Source organism: Bos indicus x Bos taurus, chromosome 18 (assembly GCF_003369695.1).
Source record: "Bos indicus x Bos taurus breed Angus x Brahman F1 hybrid chromosome 18, Bos_hybrid_MaternalHap_v2.0, whole genome shotgun sequence".
Taxonomy (NCBI): domain Eukaryota; kingdom Metazoa; phylum Chordata; class Mammalia; order Artiodactyla; family Bovidae; genus Bos; species Bos indicus x Bos taurus.
In genome coordinates, this window is record NC_040093.1 from 19,491,622 (window position 1) to 19,507,900 (window position 16,279).

Here is a 16,279-nt window from a genome sequence, read left to right on the forward strand (position 1 = left end):
TCAACAAGAGGGAATGAATTATGGATACATCCCACCACAGGGATAAATCTCAAAAGCATTACTCTAAATGAAAAAAGCCACACTTGAAAGACTACCATTATATGATTCTAGATAGGAAGTTCTAGAACAGGCAAAAGCAATAGAGTGATAAAAGTCAGGGAGTGGTTACCCATGGGATGTGACTGTAGGGGACAGGAAAGGGACTTCTCTTTCTGAATCTGGATACCAGTTATGCAAGTGTGTTCAGACTGAAAATTCATCAAGCAGTACCCTTATGATAAGTGCACTTTTCTGTTTTTTTTTTTTTTTTTTATTCCAATGCCTTCAAAAGAGGGTAGATCAAGAATTCCCTAGTGGTCCAGGGGTTAAGAATCTGCCTGCCAATGCAGGGGACACAGGTTCTGTTCTGGGAGGATTCCACATGCCTTGCGGCAACTAAGCTAGTGCTCTAGAGCCTATTAGAGGCGGTGCTCGAGAGCCTGCGAGACACAACTACTGAAGCCTGTGTGCCTAGACCCTGTGCTCTTTAGCAAGAGGAGCCACCATAACGAGAAGCCCCCGCACCGCAGTGAAGAGTAGCCCCTGCTCGCCACAACTAGAGAAAGCCCCACTCATAGCAATGAAGACTCAACACAGACAAAAATAAATGAGAGAGGGTAGATTCTTTCAAAAGAAACATATTTGACGTGTTAAAAGTGGTGTTTCCCAAAGAAGGCACACAAGATAATTTTAGGTGCTCCATGAACAGAAAATGCAATGGCACGAAAGGATATAAAAGTTATATGAAAATGAGCCACTTCTAACCAGTTTTTCTGATGTGTTTTGTTTTCCCTGGTCAGTGGTGAAAGGAAAGTTTTCTCAAATTTATTATAAATATTTCAGTATAGAAGAAAACGGAGAGATCATGTAACTGACACCAACATCCTCACTTCCCAGCTTCGTCAAGTCTATTTTACTGTATTCCCTGCAGATGGTTTTCTAAGGTGCACACATCGCAGATGGCATTTGAAGTCACCTCCTGCCCAGAGACAACTTCACTACTAAATTTGGGACTCCTACTCCTCTACATCCCTTCCCTTGTCTTCCTTTTTAGATCGCAGGTGTCACGGATTGCGTTAATCCCACACCCTCAGTTTATAGTTCATTATCCCCCGCAAGACATCTCTTGATTTAAATTTAATGTATTCTGGCCTTCACCAGTGGCTCAGATGGTAAAGAATCCATCTGCTCTGCAGGAGATGGGGGTTCCATCCCTGGGTCAGGAAGATCCCTTGGAGGAGGAAAGGTCAACCCTCTCCAGTATTCTTGCCTGGAGAATCCCATGGACAGAGGAGCCTGGTGGGCTACAGCCCATGGGTTCAAAAAGAGTTGGACATGACTTACTAAACCACCACTACCACTTCAGCTGAAACAAGAACAGGCTACATGAATGGATCACACATGTAACTGACCAATAACAAATATTCAAAAAATTTTTATGTATTCCCTCAGTCTCCATATCCCAGTCTCTTTTGGTGCCCCACCTGCTACTGACAAACATTCTAATATGTTCATATAGTATTTTTTGTTGTTGTTGAGTGAGTTCTTGTAAAATGAGTACCACTGTGTCCAGCGCACGTCTGTTCTAACTTATCTCCTCATGATCGTGTTAATAGCTTATCCTAGTCTTATTTTTCTTGCTGAGCACTAGTGTTATTAAGGGCCATCACTGTTACTCTGGGCTCATTGAGTCCGTGGCTTCTGATGGTTGCTTGGGACACCTCTGGTGCATCCCTCACAGCTCACTGTCTCCTCCCCAGAGAGGACAGTCAGGCTACTTCCAACTCCACCACCTCCACCATTCCCACTGTAAATAATGTGGCAACGAGCACCCTCATGTGTGGCCCTGTAGACAGATGCTTGTGTCTCTTTCTTAGGGAGCAGAATTTCTGGGTCCTGGGTATGTATGCGGCAGTTTGCTTTCCACAATGGCTGTCCCCTTTAACACTCCACCCAACAGTTCATGAGGGTTCTTGTATCCTTCCCTCACCATCCACGCTTGACATTACTCAGCTTTCTAGTTTTTGACAAGAGTAATTTGGTATAAAGTGATACATGCCATTATTTCCATTCTCACTCCATTTTATGACTGAGGATTTTGAGCATCTTTTCAAATGTTTGTTAGTGTTTGGGGTTTCTACTCCTATGCATGCTTTCACATTTTTAATATATATGCGTGTATTCATCAACGATGTATAGAATAGCTTTATTTTTACTGGAGTATAGTTACTTAACAACGTGTTAGTTTCTGCTGTGGAGCAAAGTGAATCAACTATAGGTATACATATATCCCCTCCTTTTTGGATTTCCTTCCCATTTAGGTCACCACAGAGCTCTGAGTAGAGTTCTCTGAGCTATACAGTGGTTTCTCATTAGTGATTTTATACACAGTAGTGTATATGAGTGAGTGAAGTTGCTCAGTTGTGTCCAACTCTTTGCAACCCCATGGACTATACAGCCTACCAGGCTCCTTCATCCATGGAATTTTCCAGACAAGAGTACTGGAGTGGGTTGCCATTTCCTTCTCCAAGTAGTGTATATAAGTGTATATAAGCAATCCCAATCTGCCAATTCACCCCAATCCCCTTCCCCACTTTGGTGTCCGTGCATTTGTTCTCTATGTCTGTATATAGAACAGTTTTAGATTTGGGGGCAAACTTTAAATAAATTGTGTCTTGTGCTACAGGCAATTGATATTTTTTATACCTCAGCATTACGCTTTTGAGATTTATACATCACCTAATATGTTGGTGATGGACAGGGAGGCCTGGCATGCTGCGATTCATGGGGTCGCAAAGAGTTGGACACAACTGAGCGACTGAACTGAACTATGTGGCTCTACTTCATCCATTCTTTTGCAAGAATATGTCATAGGTTAAAATTTCCTTTCCAAATGAACTTATCAAAGAGGATATAGGAAAACGCCATCAATGGCAGAACACAGGTACACAGACTTAGCAACATTCTGAAACCTGAAGTTTGGGTGCTAAGGTGATAAAGAGAGGCTGAAATCTCAGGTGCTCCTTTGGGTCAGCTGAGCAAAGGAAGACCTGAAATTCACGGGTAGGGGTGCAAGAGATGGGCATTACGCCCAAGAAAGTGAAGCTTCAGAGCTGAATGGGGCCAGTGTGAAGGGTGGCTTGATGCGGAGAGAGGAAGGGAAGCAGGGGTAGAGAGAGGAGTCAGGGAAGACTAGGACGTGCTGTGAGGTGGTGAAGCAAGGAGGAAAGCAGGAGAGCAGGGTGGTCAAAAGGCCTTTTTCTTTTTTTTTTAATATGTATTTACTTGGCTGTGCAAGGTCTTAGTTGCAGCATGTAGGATCTTTAGTTACAGCATGCAAACTCTTCATTGCAGCATGTGGGATCTAGTTCCTTGACCAGGGGTTGAACCCAGGCCCCTTGCATTGGGAGCTCGGAGTCTTAGCCACTGGACTAAGGGAAGACCTTTTTTCTTTCTCAGATTTATCAAGCACCAAGTATGTGATCAGGCCTGAACTAAGCATTAAGGATCTGATGCACATACTGAATTTTCTCCCAGTTCTGTGGGAGGCAAGGCTGGGAACACAGCGGTGATCACGATGGCTCTGTCCCTGCCCTCACAAGCTCACGCAAGAAGGGGCTGGCGGCAGGTGGGGGTGGAGGGAGTTGTGTGGACAGACAGTCACCAGAGAGTGATAGCTCAGCACGGTCAAGGGGATGCCAGAGTGACCAAGGGAGGACGCTCAGGCCGAGAGGTCAGGGCCGCCATGGGGAAAACAAAGGGAATGTGTGAACCCAAAGGAAGTGTCCAACCTAGCCAAGGGTGCAGAGGAAGGCTTCCTGGAGGAAGGGACATTGGAGGAGGAGATGGGCTGGCAGGTAAAAGGCAGAAAAGAACATTCCTGACAGAGGGAGCATGATCTATATATACAATGGAATATCCTTCAGCCTTAGAAAGGCAGGAAATCCCGCAATACACAACACGGATGAACCTAGAGGACCCGGTGCTGCATGAAATAAACCAGTCACAGAACAACAAATAGTGTATAATTCCACTTATCACAGGTAATGAAGGGACTTCCCTGGTGGCCTAACAGCTAAGACTCCATGCTCCCAGTGCAGGGGCCCTGGGTTTGATCCCTGGTCAAGGAAGTAGATCCCACATGCTATGACTAAGACCTGACACCGCCAAATAAATAAAAATATTTTTTTAAAAAAGAGGAAAATAGACTCATTAAAGCACAGAGTAGAATGGTGATTGCCAGGGGATGGGGAATGATGAGGAAAATGGGGAAATTACTAATCAACGGATATAAAGTTTCAGTTATACAAGATGAATAAATTCTAAAGGTCTGCTGTCCAACACTGTGCTTTCAAGTTAACAGTACTGTGCTGTGCAAGGCTGTCGTGGTGGAACTGTTCTCCATAGTACCATCCCACAGGTCACCTGCCAGATCTTTCCAGAGGAGACAAATAGTGGCCCCCACTAACAGGGCAATAAGATGAAGACAGAATATACATATTCCTTGCCCTTGTGCAAATTACGTTTTAGTGGTGGGGAGATGATTATCAAGGGCTAGAATGTAGGGAATATTAGTGGTAAGTGCTTAAGAAATGAAAGGGGTGAGGGCTGCAAAGTGTGTGTTTTGTTTTTTCGGCCCTTCTTGCGGGATCCCAATTCTCTTGGCAGTCAGTGTGGAGTCCTAACCACTGGACTGCCAGGGAATTCTCTGTGTGGAGGTGAACTGGTAGGTCGAGTGGTCAGGGAAGAGCTCACTTCATGGTACCTGGGAAGAGCTGAATGCAGGAGGGAGCAAGCCGAGTGGCTAGCTCGTGGGAAAGCACTGCAGACAGAGCAAGGGGCGGGTGCACAGACCTTGCGGTTGGAGCCAGCCTAGTGCGTTGACCTCGTTACCTCACAGTTCTGTCACAATCAAGAGCAGTGCAGTAGGAACTGCTAGAGCACATGCGCAGTGGGAGAGCAAAGAGGAAATGCAGAGCTGTGTCTATCCTTATCAAACCAACTATAGACAGAACCCGTATTTATGTTTCTAGATGCTTCTCTGGGCAATCTCTGAAACTGCTCATGGTGGCAGCCTCTGGGCAGAACTGGGTGAGTGGGGTCAAGGGAAGTCCTACATCTTGGTTTTTCACTGGACTGTATTCATTTGAAATTTCACCATGTTTACATTCTTTCCTATTCCCAACACATGCCACAAGCTTCTAGTTTCTCTGTGCGCACTACGCCCATTGGTTTACAGCCGCCCCTCCTCATGGGTGGCCGTTTCAGGAGCACTCTCACAGGGCCATTGTTCCTCAGTATGAGAATCATCTCTCTGCTCTTTTGAACGTAAGTTTGTAAAACAACCATTTATTGTCACCCTGCTTATTTAACTTATACGCAGAGTACATCAAGCAAAATGCTGGGCTGGATGAAGCACAAGCTGGAATCAAGACTGCCGGGAGAAATATCAATAACCTCAGACATGCAAATGACACCACACTTATGGCAGAAAGTGAAGAACTAAACAGCCTCTTGATAAAAGAGGAGACTGAAAAAGCTGGCTTAAAACTCAACATTCAAAAAACTAAGATCATGGCAGTTGGTCCCATCACTTCATGGCAAATAGATGGGGAAAACAATGGAAACAGAGACAGACTTGGGCTCCAAAATCACTGCAGATGGTGACTGCAGCCATGAAATTAAACGTTTCCTCTCTGGAAGAAAAGCTATGACCAACCTAGACAGCATATTAAAAAGCAGAGACATTACTTGGCTGCTGCTACTGCTAAGTCGCTTCAGTCGTGTCCGACTCTGTGCGACCCCATAGACGGCAGCCCACCAGGCTCCCCCGTCCCTGGGATTCTCCAGGCAAGAACACTGGAGTGGGTTGCCATTTCCTTCTCCAGTGCATGAAAGTGAAAAGTGAAAGGGAAGTCGCTCAGTCATGTCCGACTCTTATCGACCCCATGGACTACAGCCCATCAGGCTCCTCCATCCATGGGATTTTCCAGGCAAGAGTACTGGAGTGGGGTGCCACTGCCTTCTCCATTACTTGGCTGACAAAGGTCCATCTAGTCAAAGCTATGGTTTTTCCAGTAGTCATGTATGGATGTGAGAGTTGGGACTATAAAGAAAGCTGAGTGCCGAAGAACTGATGCTTTTGAACTAGTACTGGAGAAGACTCGTGAGTCCCTTGGACTGCAAAGAGATCCAACCAGTCCATCCTAAAGGAAATCAGTCCTGAATTGGAAGTCCTGAATTGGAAGGACTGATGCTAAAGCTGAAACTCCAATACTTTAGCCACCTGACGTGAAGAACTGACTCATTGGAGAAGACCCTGATGCTGGGAAAGATTGAAGACAGGAGGAAAAGGGGACGACAGAGGATGAGATGGTTGGATGGCATCACCAATTCGATGAACATGAGTTTGAGCAAGCTCTGGAAGTTGGTGATGGACAGGGAAGCCTGGCGTGCTGCAGTCCATGGAGTTACAAAGAGCCGGACACAACTGAGTGACTGAACTGACTGACTTGAGAAAACACCAATCTGACCACAACATGGTACGCTAGCTGTCACGCCGTCTGAGGAATTCCCTATTGACAAGTTTGCAGCGGATGATATTTTGTACTGTTGTGTGACAATTCCTTTGGGGATGTCAAGAAAGGACAATTCTTAACTTGGTCTACTTACATGACTTCCAACCGTCACTATGATCAACACAATACAGGAGGCCTAGAAAACTGGGAGAAATTAACACATTGCACGTTAGACTGCTTATTAGACAATATTAACTTCTTAGTTTTTAGATGTAATTATGATTGTTTAAAATAAATCTGTACCATATTTCTAGATAAAATATGATCTCCAGTATATGCTTTAAAATTATCTAGATAGGGAATTCCCTGATGGTCCAGGGTTAGGACTTGGTACTTGTATTGCCAAGGGTCTAGGTTCAATCCCTGGTTGGGGAACTAAGATCCCACAACCTGGTGGCGTGGGAATAACTAAATAAAATAACCTAGTAAAGAGAAGCAGCTGAGATGAAACTAATTGGTCATTTGTTGATCACTGTTGAGCTAAGTGATAGTTTTTATTATACTATTTTCGTGTGATTCAAAATATAAGTTTTAAAAATTGTACAGATAACAAAGCAGAATGTATGGATAAATTTTAGCACATACAGTAACTTGAAGTTATTTTGTATAATCATTTACTCTATTGTCTGGTAAAGAGGTGGTCAAAATTTATTCAAAGAAAAACAAATAAAAAACAAAAAACCCCACCCTGAATTCAGTCTCCTTTACTGATCATGGTACTAATTCCGCCCCAGCTTCTGGCCCCATCGTCCAGCTCTTTTACACATACACAGCCTTACACGTTTCCAACGAGCATTTATTATTAGTTATACCATGAGTCAGGATCCCAGGGTGGGGATCACCATGTACCCCGGTCCCCCTTCACCACCCTGGGGAGAAGGACGGAGGACAGAAGAGGTGGGATGGAGCCAGTTCAGATCTTCCCAGGAAACGTGCCTTCTGCCCGGCGATCGTCCCAAGTTGACACCTGTAGATAGACAGCCAGTGTTATTCCCTTCCTCCACAGGGAAACTAGATGGGCGGACTTCTTTGCCTTCCTTAGTCTGCCCACCTGTTCAGTCAACAAGGAACCCCAGTACCTGCTATATGCCAATACTGGCAGCTGTTCCAGGAGCCAGGGGACCAATACTGACCCAGAAGGACAAAAATCAATGCCTTGAATGAGCTGACGCACTGAGGGGAGAGGAGGTGGAAGGTGGGTGGAGAGGAATATCAGGTAGACTCAAAGCAGAGCTGTCCATGGGGAGATGTGTGTACAGAGCTTCAGGAGTGTGACTGTGTGTGCCCTGCTTCAGGAACCCCAAAGTCAACACTCAATGATGTTTGACAGAACAGAGGGAAGAAGGAATACTGGGCAGCTGTGGGGCAGGGGATGGGGGAAAGAGGCTATCTATACTTCAGCAGGAATGCATCTCCAAGATATACAATCAAGTGCAAAAAGATCCAAACTGGATATACAGCATGATCCCACTATTGCTCATGTATGTGTGCACACCTATGAAACCTAACAGAAAGGCCCACAGCAAACTGTTAACACTACCTAGAACTAATGCTCTGCAACGTGTGAACCCTCCTACAGGCAATCAGAAGCACATTTTTATACACACATGCACACTCACATGCGATACAGTAGAGGCAATGGATAAGTGCATGGACAAGGAAGACAGTCTGAACCCTCACTCCATCACTTCCCAGCTGTGATCTCCTCAGGCAAATCACTGAACCTTTCAGGGCTCCAATTTCCAATTCTGTAAAATGATGATCCTGATAAAAGGACCTATCTGTTTTTAACATGTTTGCCCTTTTATGACATAAAATACAACATTTAAGTGCCTTCAGTAAGTGCCTGTTTTATTTACACACACATACACCATGCATCACAAATACTCTGTACTTAAACTGTCATGCTACTTGCTTTTTTCATGAGTCTTAGAGCTCTTTCTGTATTCTGTCATGAAGATCAAGATGAATATCCATTTATTTAACGTGTTTCCGAATGTTCCCCATTACAAACCACTCTGCAGTGGATGTCTTCATACACGTTTTTACAGGATGTGTAGAGGTGAAAAGGCCATATCTGCAGTATGATTTTTTTCATTTTGAAAGATCCTGCCTCAGGACGGACCTTAAATGTGACTGGACCAGTCTACAGAACCACCAACACTGAGCACTATCTACCCCTGCCCACTTTCTTTTATATTGAAGGACCAGGCTGATCTGATCTTTTGGCAAAATAGTCTTTGCTCAATAATCTCATTTCATAGAAAGGAGATGCAAAATATTTCCTGTAGTGGAACTGTACACCGCAGTATCATTTAAAATAGTGAAAAAAGACTGAGTCCAGTTAAAGGGGAAGGAACTATTTTTTAACTATGAAAGACAATGGCTACCCAGTAATCGAGCAGGTTGTACTGACATGAAAATAAAACAAAGTAAAAAAGCCAAAGATAAGACAGTATCTAAAGTATGATCCATAACTATATTTTAAAAGCATATAAACACACACCCACACCTATACAAACATTAGCACACAGAAAAGGAAGTGGAAGATTTATACCAAATTTCGAAGGGAAGTTAACTTTGGATTCAGAAAGGGGATGACTTAGGAGATTTCCACTTTCTGCACTATAAAAACTTGTTTTGAAGCTTTCCAAAAAGCCACTGAATTTTTCATGGAGAAACTACAGATGTTTTAACACTGGAAAATAAAAGGCAGTTAGTTCCCTGGTGGCCTTGTGGTTAGGATTCAGGGCTTTCACTGCTGTGGGGGCCGGGGTTCAATCCCTGACGGGGGAACTAAGATCTTGAAAGCCTCAAGATGTGGCAAAAGAGAAAAAGGGAAAAGCTGATAAGCAAAAATGTTTTAAATGCTCATACAGAAAAAGTGCTGGACTCTCACCCCCATTCTTCTCCAAATACACATTTTGGGGTTAGAGACTAATTTTTAAAAACACACAGGGAACACTTGGAAGATGTTACATTATGATGAGCCAGATCATGAGGATGAAGAACAATTTTTTCCCCTTCCTCTATTTCTTAAGTTTTTATGAAGTGGTTTCATTCTTATAAAAAACAAAAACAAACAGCATTAACAAAACAGTTATTTTTGTGTCACCAATTTCTAAAACAAAGAAGTCACGGCTGCTGGGTATAAAGAGTGTGTTAAAAAAAATGTGTTCATATCCAGCCCTAAGAAGGGCTAAGAAGGCAGATACAGTGAGTGCTTGAAGGGATGGACCACATAATCTGATGATCCCCAGGTGCCAGGGATTGGGGTATGGGGCAGCACTGGGTCCAGAAGCACACTTCCTAGCACCTGGGCCAGTGTGCACCCATCCAATGCAGGCCCAGAGGCTGGAGGGTGGATGGTACCCAAGATCATGTAGGGACAAGGAGAAATCCTCAAAGGGCAGTGGGTATGCACAGGCACTTAAAAGTGTGTGGCTGGAGAGGTGTGAGGTACCAAAGAGGTTGAGGAAAAGTGAATTAAGGCAGTCTGTTCTCAACAAACAGGCCCCAGAGATGCACATCAAGGATGTTTAAAATACTGAAAAATGGGAATATAATCAAAGGGGACCAGTTGAATAAAACCATCTGTATATTAAGAACTTCCTTGGCAGTCAAGTGGTTAAGACTCTGTGCTTCTACTACAGGGGGTGAGGGTTCGATCCCTGGTTGGGAAACTAAGATTCCACATGCCATACAGAATGGCCAAAAAATTTTAAAAAAGGAAAGAAACAAACAAAAATGAGGTAGATCTATACGCAATGTCTTAAAAAAAAAAAAAAGGCTCAAAACATGTTGATAAGTCAAAGCACGACATAGGACAGACTATACAGTATGATCCATACTTACACAGAAGTTCCATAGGCTTATGAATGATAAATGTATACAGAGAAAAAGGAATCTGCTAATAATTGTTACCTAAGGGGAGAGGGCGGAGAAGGCAATGGCACCCTACTCCAGTACTCTTGCCCAGAAAGTCCCATGGACGGAGGAGCCTGGTGGGCTACAGTCTATGGGGTCACTAGGAGTCGGACACGACTGAGTGACTTCACTTTCACTTTTCACTTTCATGCATTGGAGAAGGAAATGGCAACCCACTCCAGTGCTATTGCCTGGAGAGTCCCAGGGATGGGGATTTTGGTGGGCTGCCGTCTATGGGGTCGCACGGAGTCGGACACGACTGAAGCGACTTAGCAGCAGCAGCAAGGGGAGAGGGGGACTGAGGAACGCAAGTAGATCTAATTTTTATTTTACTGTACTGCTCATATTTGTTTTGTTTTTAAAAATGAGCACTGTTAGTTTTGTAATAATATCATATTCTGATTTTAAGACACATTTTTTCATTTTAACATCTCTGAAATTAGCATGCTTGTCACATTCATTTCCAGCATCAAAATAAAAAAAGATTTAAACATCTCTAAGTGTTTCCTGTAGTCAATGGGGTCTTCAACTTGATGAAATAAAGTAATATTTTACTAAAAAAAAAAAAGAGGGTATGGCAGAGTATCAAATAGTAACAACAGGTCTGGTTGGATCAGGCCTAGAAGACTGCCTCACTGCATTCCTAGTTTTAGAGATGCACACAGAAGTAGGCAGGGGTGAAATGACAGATCTGGGGTTTGCTTCAGAATACTCCAGCCAAGGAAACAAACAAAAAGGACAGATGGGACTTCCCTAGTGGTCCCGTGGTTGAGAATCTGCCTTCCAGTGCAGGGGACTCAGGTTTGATCTTTGGTTGGACAACTAAGACTGTGCCCGCTAACCAGAGAAGTCCCCTCGCATGTCACAACAAAGAGCCCGTGTGCTGCAACACAGACCCAGGGCAGCCAAAGAAAACAGGGTGGGGGTGGGGATAGATGGAGGAGACATGGAGAAATCTTGAACTAACTACTCAGTTTGGGTGATGGGTATATTTGGGGTCACTTAATTATTCACGAGAAATACTGGGCTGGAAGAAGTACAAGCTGGAATCAAGACTGCCAGGAGAAATATCAATAACCTCAGATATGCAGATGACATCAACCTTATGGCAGAAAGTGAAGAGGAACTAAAAAGCCTCTTGATGAAAGTGAAAGAGGAGAGTGAAAAAGTTGGCTTAAAGCTCAACATTCAGAAAACGAAGATCATGGCATCTGGTCCCACCACTTCATGGGAAATGGATGGGGAAACAGTGGAAACAGTGTCAGACTTTATTTTTCTGGGCTCCAAAATCACTGCAGATGGTGACTGCAGCCATGAAATTAAAAGACGCTTACTCCTTGGAAGGAAAGTTATGACCAACCTAGATAGCATATTAAAAAGCAGAGATATTACTCTGCCAACAAAGGTCCATCTAGTCAAGGCTGTGGTTTTTTTCAGTGGTCATGTGTGGATGTGAGAGTTGGACTGTGAAGAAAGCTGAGCACAGAAGAATTGATGCTTTTGAACTGTGGTGTTGGAGAAGACTCTTCAGAGTCCCTTGGACAGCAAGGAGATCCAACCAGTCCATCCTAAAGGAGATCAGTCATGGTTGTTCATTGCAAGAACTGATGCTGAGGCTGAAACTCCAGTACTTTTCTGGCCACCTCACGAGAAGAGCTGACTCACTGGAAAAGGCCCTGATGCTGGGAGGGATTGGTGGCAGGAGGAGAAGAGGATGACAGAGGATTAGATGGCTAGATGGCATCACCGACTTGATGCACATGAGTTTGCGTGAACTCTGGGAGTTAATGATGGACAGGGAGGCCTGGCATGCTGCAATTCATGGGGTCGCAAATGTCGGACACAACTGAGCAACTGAACTGACTGAATTATTCTACTTTTATACACACTTGGAAATGTTCATATAAAGAAAGAACAAGACTCCAAAAGCAGATGAGCTCCACAGGGACAGGGCATGTACTCGTAGAGCACCTGGGTGAGATGGATCTGGCTGCCTTGGCTGAGAGCCTGGCTGGTTGAGAGTCCTGGTGAAAAGGAGGAAAGGCGGGCAATTCTAGAAAGAAGCAAAGGTGCATCCATGGCCGGTGTGAAGCCTTGTCCTCCCTCTGCCCCTCACAGAGAAGCTCCCACCAAGTCACCATACGCCCCTTGGCAAAAACCCCACCCCACCCTGGCATCCCAAGGGCCCCAGGAGGCACCTACCCAGGATATGGGGCAGAGGGACTTGTACACACGCCGGTACCATTCACACACGGAGACATCACCTCCTTTAGCGGTCATTGCCTTCTCACAGCGGTGGAAGTCTATGAAGAAAAGGGATCAGGGTCAGCCCACACCAAGGGCTGGAACACATTTCTGATCCAAACTCAGAGATACTTTTTACTTCACAACCAGTTACACGAATCCCCCCCACTCCCAAGTTTCACAAAGAAAGAATATCCTTACAAGGGTAGTACTGAAAAGGGCTAGACACACCACACTAAGCTTATTTTGCAATCCATAAAGAACTACTGTCTGGGACTTCCCTGGTGTTAAGAATCCGCCTTCCATTCATTACAGGGGATCTGGGTTCATGGCCTGGAGGAGGAACTAAGATCCCACAGGGCAAGGAAGCCTGGCCCGTGCATCACAAAGGAGACCCAGAGTAGCCAAGAAAAAAAGAAAAAAGAACTACTGTTCAACTTGGAACTTCCGGGTCAGGAACAACAGGGAAACCTGAGAGGTGTGTGTGGGGATTATGGAAGTCCAGAACCAGGACAAGGGAAGGGGAAGATGGTCTTGATGCTAAAATGCTGGCATCCAGGAGAGGAGAAAGGAGGGGGAGAATCTAGTTTTTAATAGGAGGAGATTAATTCAAAGATTATTCCAAGTATTACACTCCTGGGCACACTCCCTAAGACAGAAAGCATTCACAAAGACATCAAATTACATCAATTATAGCAGCATCATTCATATGAGCCCTAAACTGGAAACCACACCACTGTTCATGAATGAAATGTTGGAAAACTGTACAAAATAAAAATGAGCAAAATATATGCCACAGCATGGAAGACTATTCATAACTACTGAATGAAGAAATCCAAGCATAAAACAACACACAGTATTTATAAAGTTCACAAAGAAGCAAACCTGAAAGTGGTGATAAAACCAAAACATGACTGCCCTAAGTCTGTGCGATTACAACTCTAGTGGGGAGAGCAGAGTGTTGCTTTCAAGAGACGGCATGCAGCAGACAGGGGAGCTCAGAGGACTGACAGTATCCAGTTTTCTATCCAGATTATAATCACATGGAGGATTCAATTTAGAGTTATTCATTTAGCTGTACATTATGGTTTATGTACTTCCTATAAGTATGTTATATTCCATACAGACAGACAGACATACATATACATATCTTGTTGGGGGGGGTGGGCGGAAATCACTATGGGATCCAAAGTTTGTGATCCTAGGTCAGATCTTGAACACAGGTGGTGATGGGGGCATGGGCCCCATGAAGTAGGATGTTCAGAATAAAAGAGAAGAGGCTATGAGGAGGCAAGAGGTAAGTGATATGAGGTGTGGGATCAGGGCAAGGTCAACACTGCCCCCCTCCGCCCCAAGTCCTGCTCACCCAGGTAGTTCTGCCAGCAGTTCCTGGTCTGGTTCTGGTTGGGGAAGCGGCTGTCAAAAGGAGCAGTCTGGTAGTTCTTGATTTTGGCCTGGATGTCTTCTGCCATAGTGCTGACTCCTGGAGGGAAAGAGAGTGGATTCTGGAGAGGTCCTGAGGGCCTAGACACGGGGCTGTCAGCCCACCCAGGCCCAGTGGAGGCCTGACAGAGAAGAATGGGCTGGGTGTGAATGAGCCAATACCCCCTCCCTTTCAACATACAGACAGAGGTGAAGGGCTGGGCAAGAACACATCAGGTATGGAAGTCACAGCAAGATGTGTGGGGGTAGACAACTCCTTGGTTAAAAAAAACAGGCCAAAATAACACTAGTTGATATTCACTGAGTGCTTACTATAGGCAAGGAAGCTTTACTCCTAAAGCTATTCCAAAAGACAGGAACTATTATCACTGCTTCACAGACAAGAGACAGGGTGTTTAAGCAACTTCCCAAGGTCATACAGCACACATGGGATGGAGGTGCACTCCATCACTAACATAACCTACAATGCAAAAGTTCTTAATCTCTATTGGTGCCATGAAGTCCTCAGGAATCTAATGAACCCTTTCTCCGAATATGTTTCAGTGCATTTAAAAATGGCACAGGATCACAAAGAAAACCAATTACATGTAGCTGAGGATTTATGAACTACCACAGTTTCAAATAATCATGCCTGAAAAGGGTTATGCTGTGAAACCTGCAAACATAATGGATATATGATATGATAACCTGTGATTTTCACTGCTGATGATGCCAAATACTACCGCTATTGCCTCCATTCCCAAGCCAAGGAAATGCTACATTATCAATGAGAAACTGGCAAAAATACAGATGTAAATTTACCTCTATTCACTAGCATCCCTTGAGTTCCATCCATTCTGTGGACCTAGGGTTAAAAACCTGTCCCATAATCTTTTATGAGGTGACACACGGTTTTCATTAGGGAATCTGACACCGCCTCTATTCCAGATTATTCGAGGAGTCGTGGTATTACATAGAAGTTAAGTAGACCAGTAATAAATTCAAGCGACCAAGGGTAGTGGTAAGGATTTGGGGCACCGGAGTAGCGTCTTTCCGGGAGCAGAGGATGTGGAACACTAGACGCGGTGACATAGACACGGTCCGAAGAGTTGTTTTGAAAGCCATCTCCATCTGATTTCGGGATTAAGGGTGGACTGGGGATGACGCTGCAGCCCCTCGAACGTGCAAGGGGCGGGGGGTGGGGGTGGGGAGTCACCAGGAAGCCAGGCTGCAGCCCAGCCAAGCCTCGGGGGTCAGGGGCCGGGGAGAGAAATGCCTGCGGCCTGGTGATTAAGAGCAATGCAGTCCTAATGATTTCAAATCCTGATCGCTAGCTAAACTGCGTAGTATCTAAGCCTCAGTTGCCTCCTAGCTAAAAGAGATAATCACAGGCCTTATCTCATAGAGTTGGAGGGAAGCTTAAACGAATCAACATAAATCGCTTTGAAAGTTCTAGGCATCCGAGAAGAACCAAATAATCGTCAGTTACGACTAATAATTGAAACGACCCCAGGGTTCCGGGAGGTCGGCCACCGCCGGATGGAAACGTCATTTCATTTTCCAGTAGGGATCCTCAGTCCTCCAAGATGGGGTTCCAGGTTCCCGAGCCCTCAACACTCACCTAAAGATGCCCCTGAAGTCGCTGGGAGCTCAATGTGACCCTCAGCAAAGACGCCAGTACCGGACCGGAAGCGGAAAAAAGATCGGCCGGAAGCGGGACGGAGCCGCGCACAGAGGAGTCTTCCGCACGGCCAGAGCGCCGTCCCTGGAGCCGTTCGGGCCACGCCCATATTTGCGAATTCCAACCTCCTATTGGGCCGAATGCCTGTTCATCCTATCATTCTCGGCCCAATCGTAAGCTTGCGTGGCACTTGGTAGGTATCTTTCCGAGCTGTTCCAAGCTGTGGACTCTGTTCCAAGGTATTGACGCGACCTGGTCAGCTCTCTGTCTTTGCTAGGAGAAAGGGGTTCTGGGTCCTGGAATTGGCTGGAGAGTGGTCCTGCGGAAAATATTCCAGCAGAAATGCTCCTATTCGTGTAAGAATTACTTATTGAATATTTACCCAGTG

At 44.9% G+C, this 16,279-nt stretch overlaps 1 protein-coding gene and 1 non-coding gene across 2 annotated transcripts; one reads left to right on the forward strand and one right to left on the reverse strand.

The window, feature by feature from the left end:
• The first annotated feature begins 6,920 nt into the window (after positions 1-6,920).
• TRNAT-UGU lies at positions 6,921-6,992 on the forward strand. Its single transcript has one exon. It is a non-coding gene; the product is annotated as a tRNA-Thr (tRNA).
• Positions 6,993-7,392: 400 nt separating this feature from the next.
• On the reverse strand, positions 7,393-15,993 carry LOC113875704 (cytochrome c oxidase subunit 6B1). Its single transcript, XM_027514401.1, has 4 exons — positions 15,832-15,993; positions 14,155-14,271; positions 12,747-12,847; positions 7,393-7,584 (listed from the first exon to the last, which is right to left on the reverse strand). Exons 2-4 carry the CDS (start codon positions 14,258-14,260, stop codon positions 7,531-7,533), a joined length of 261 nt encoding a protein of 86 aa, XP_027370202.1. The 5' UTR covers positions 14,261-14,271; positions 15,832-15,993; the 3' UTR covers positions 7,393-7,530.
• Between the last annotated feature and the right edge of the window lie 286 nt (positions 15,994-16,279).

Bases quoted from the DNA above. Each gene is read 5' to 3' on its own strand.
- LOC113875704 (XM_027514401.1), bottom strand. From the start codon at position 14,260: ATGGCAGAAGACATCCAGGCCAAAATCAAGAACTACCAGACTGCTCCT. The intron at 12,848-14,154 runs GTGAGCAGGACT...TTTTCTTCATAG, and splicing joins CTGCTGGCAGAACTACCTGG to ACTTCCACCGCTGTGAGAAG. The intron at 7,585-12,746 runs GTAGGTGCCTCC...GTCTATCTACAG, and splicing joins CCCTCTGCCCCATATCCTGG to GTGTCAACTTGGGACGATCG.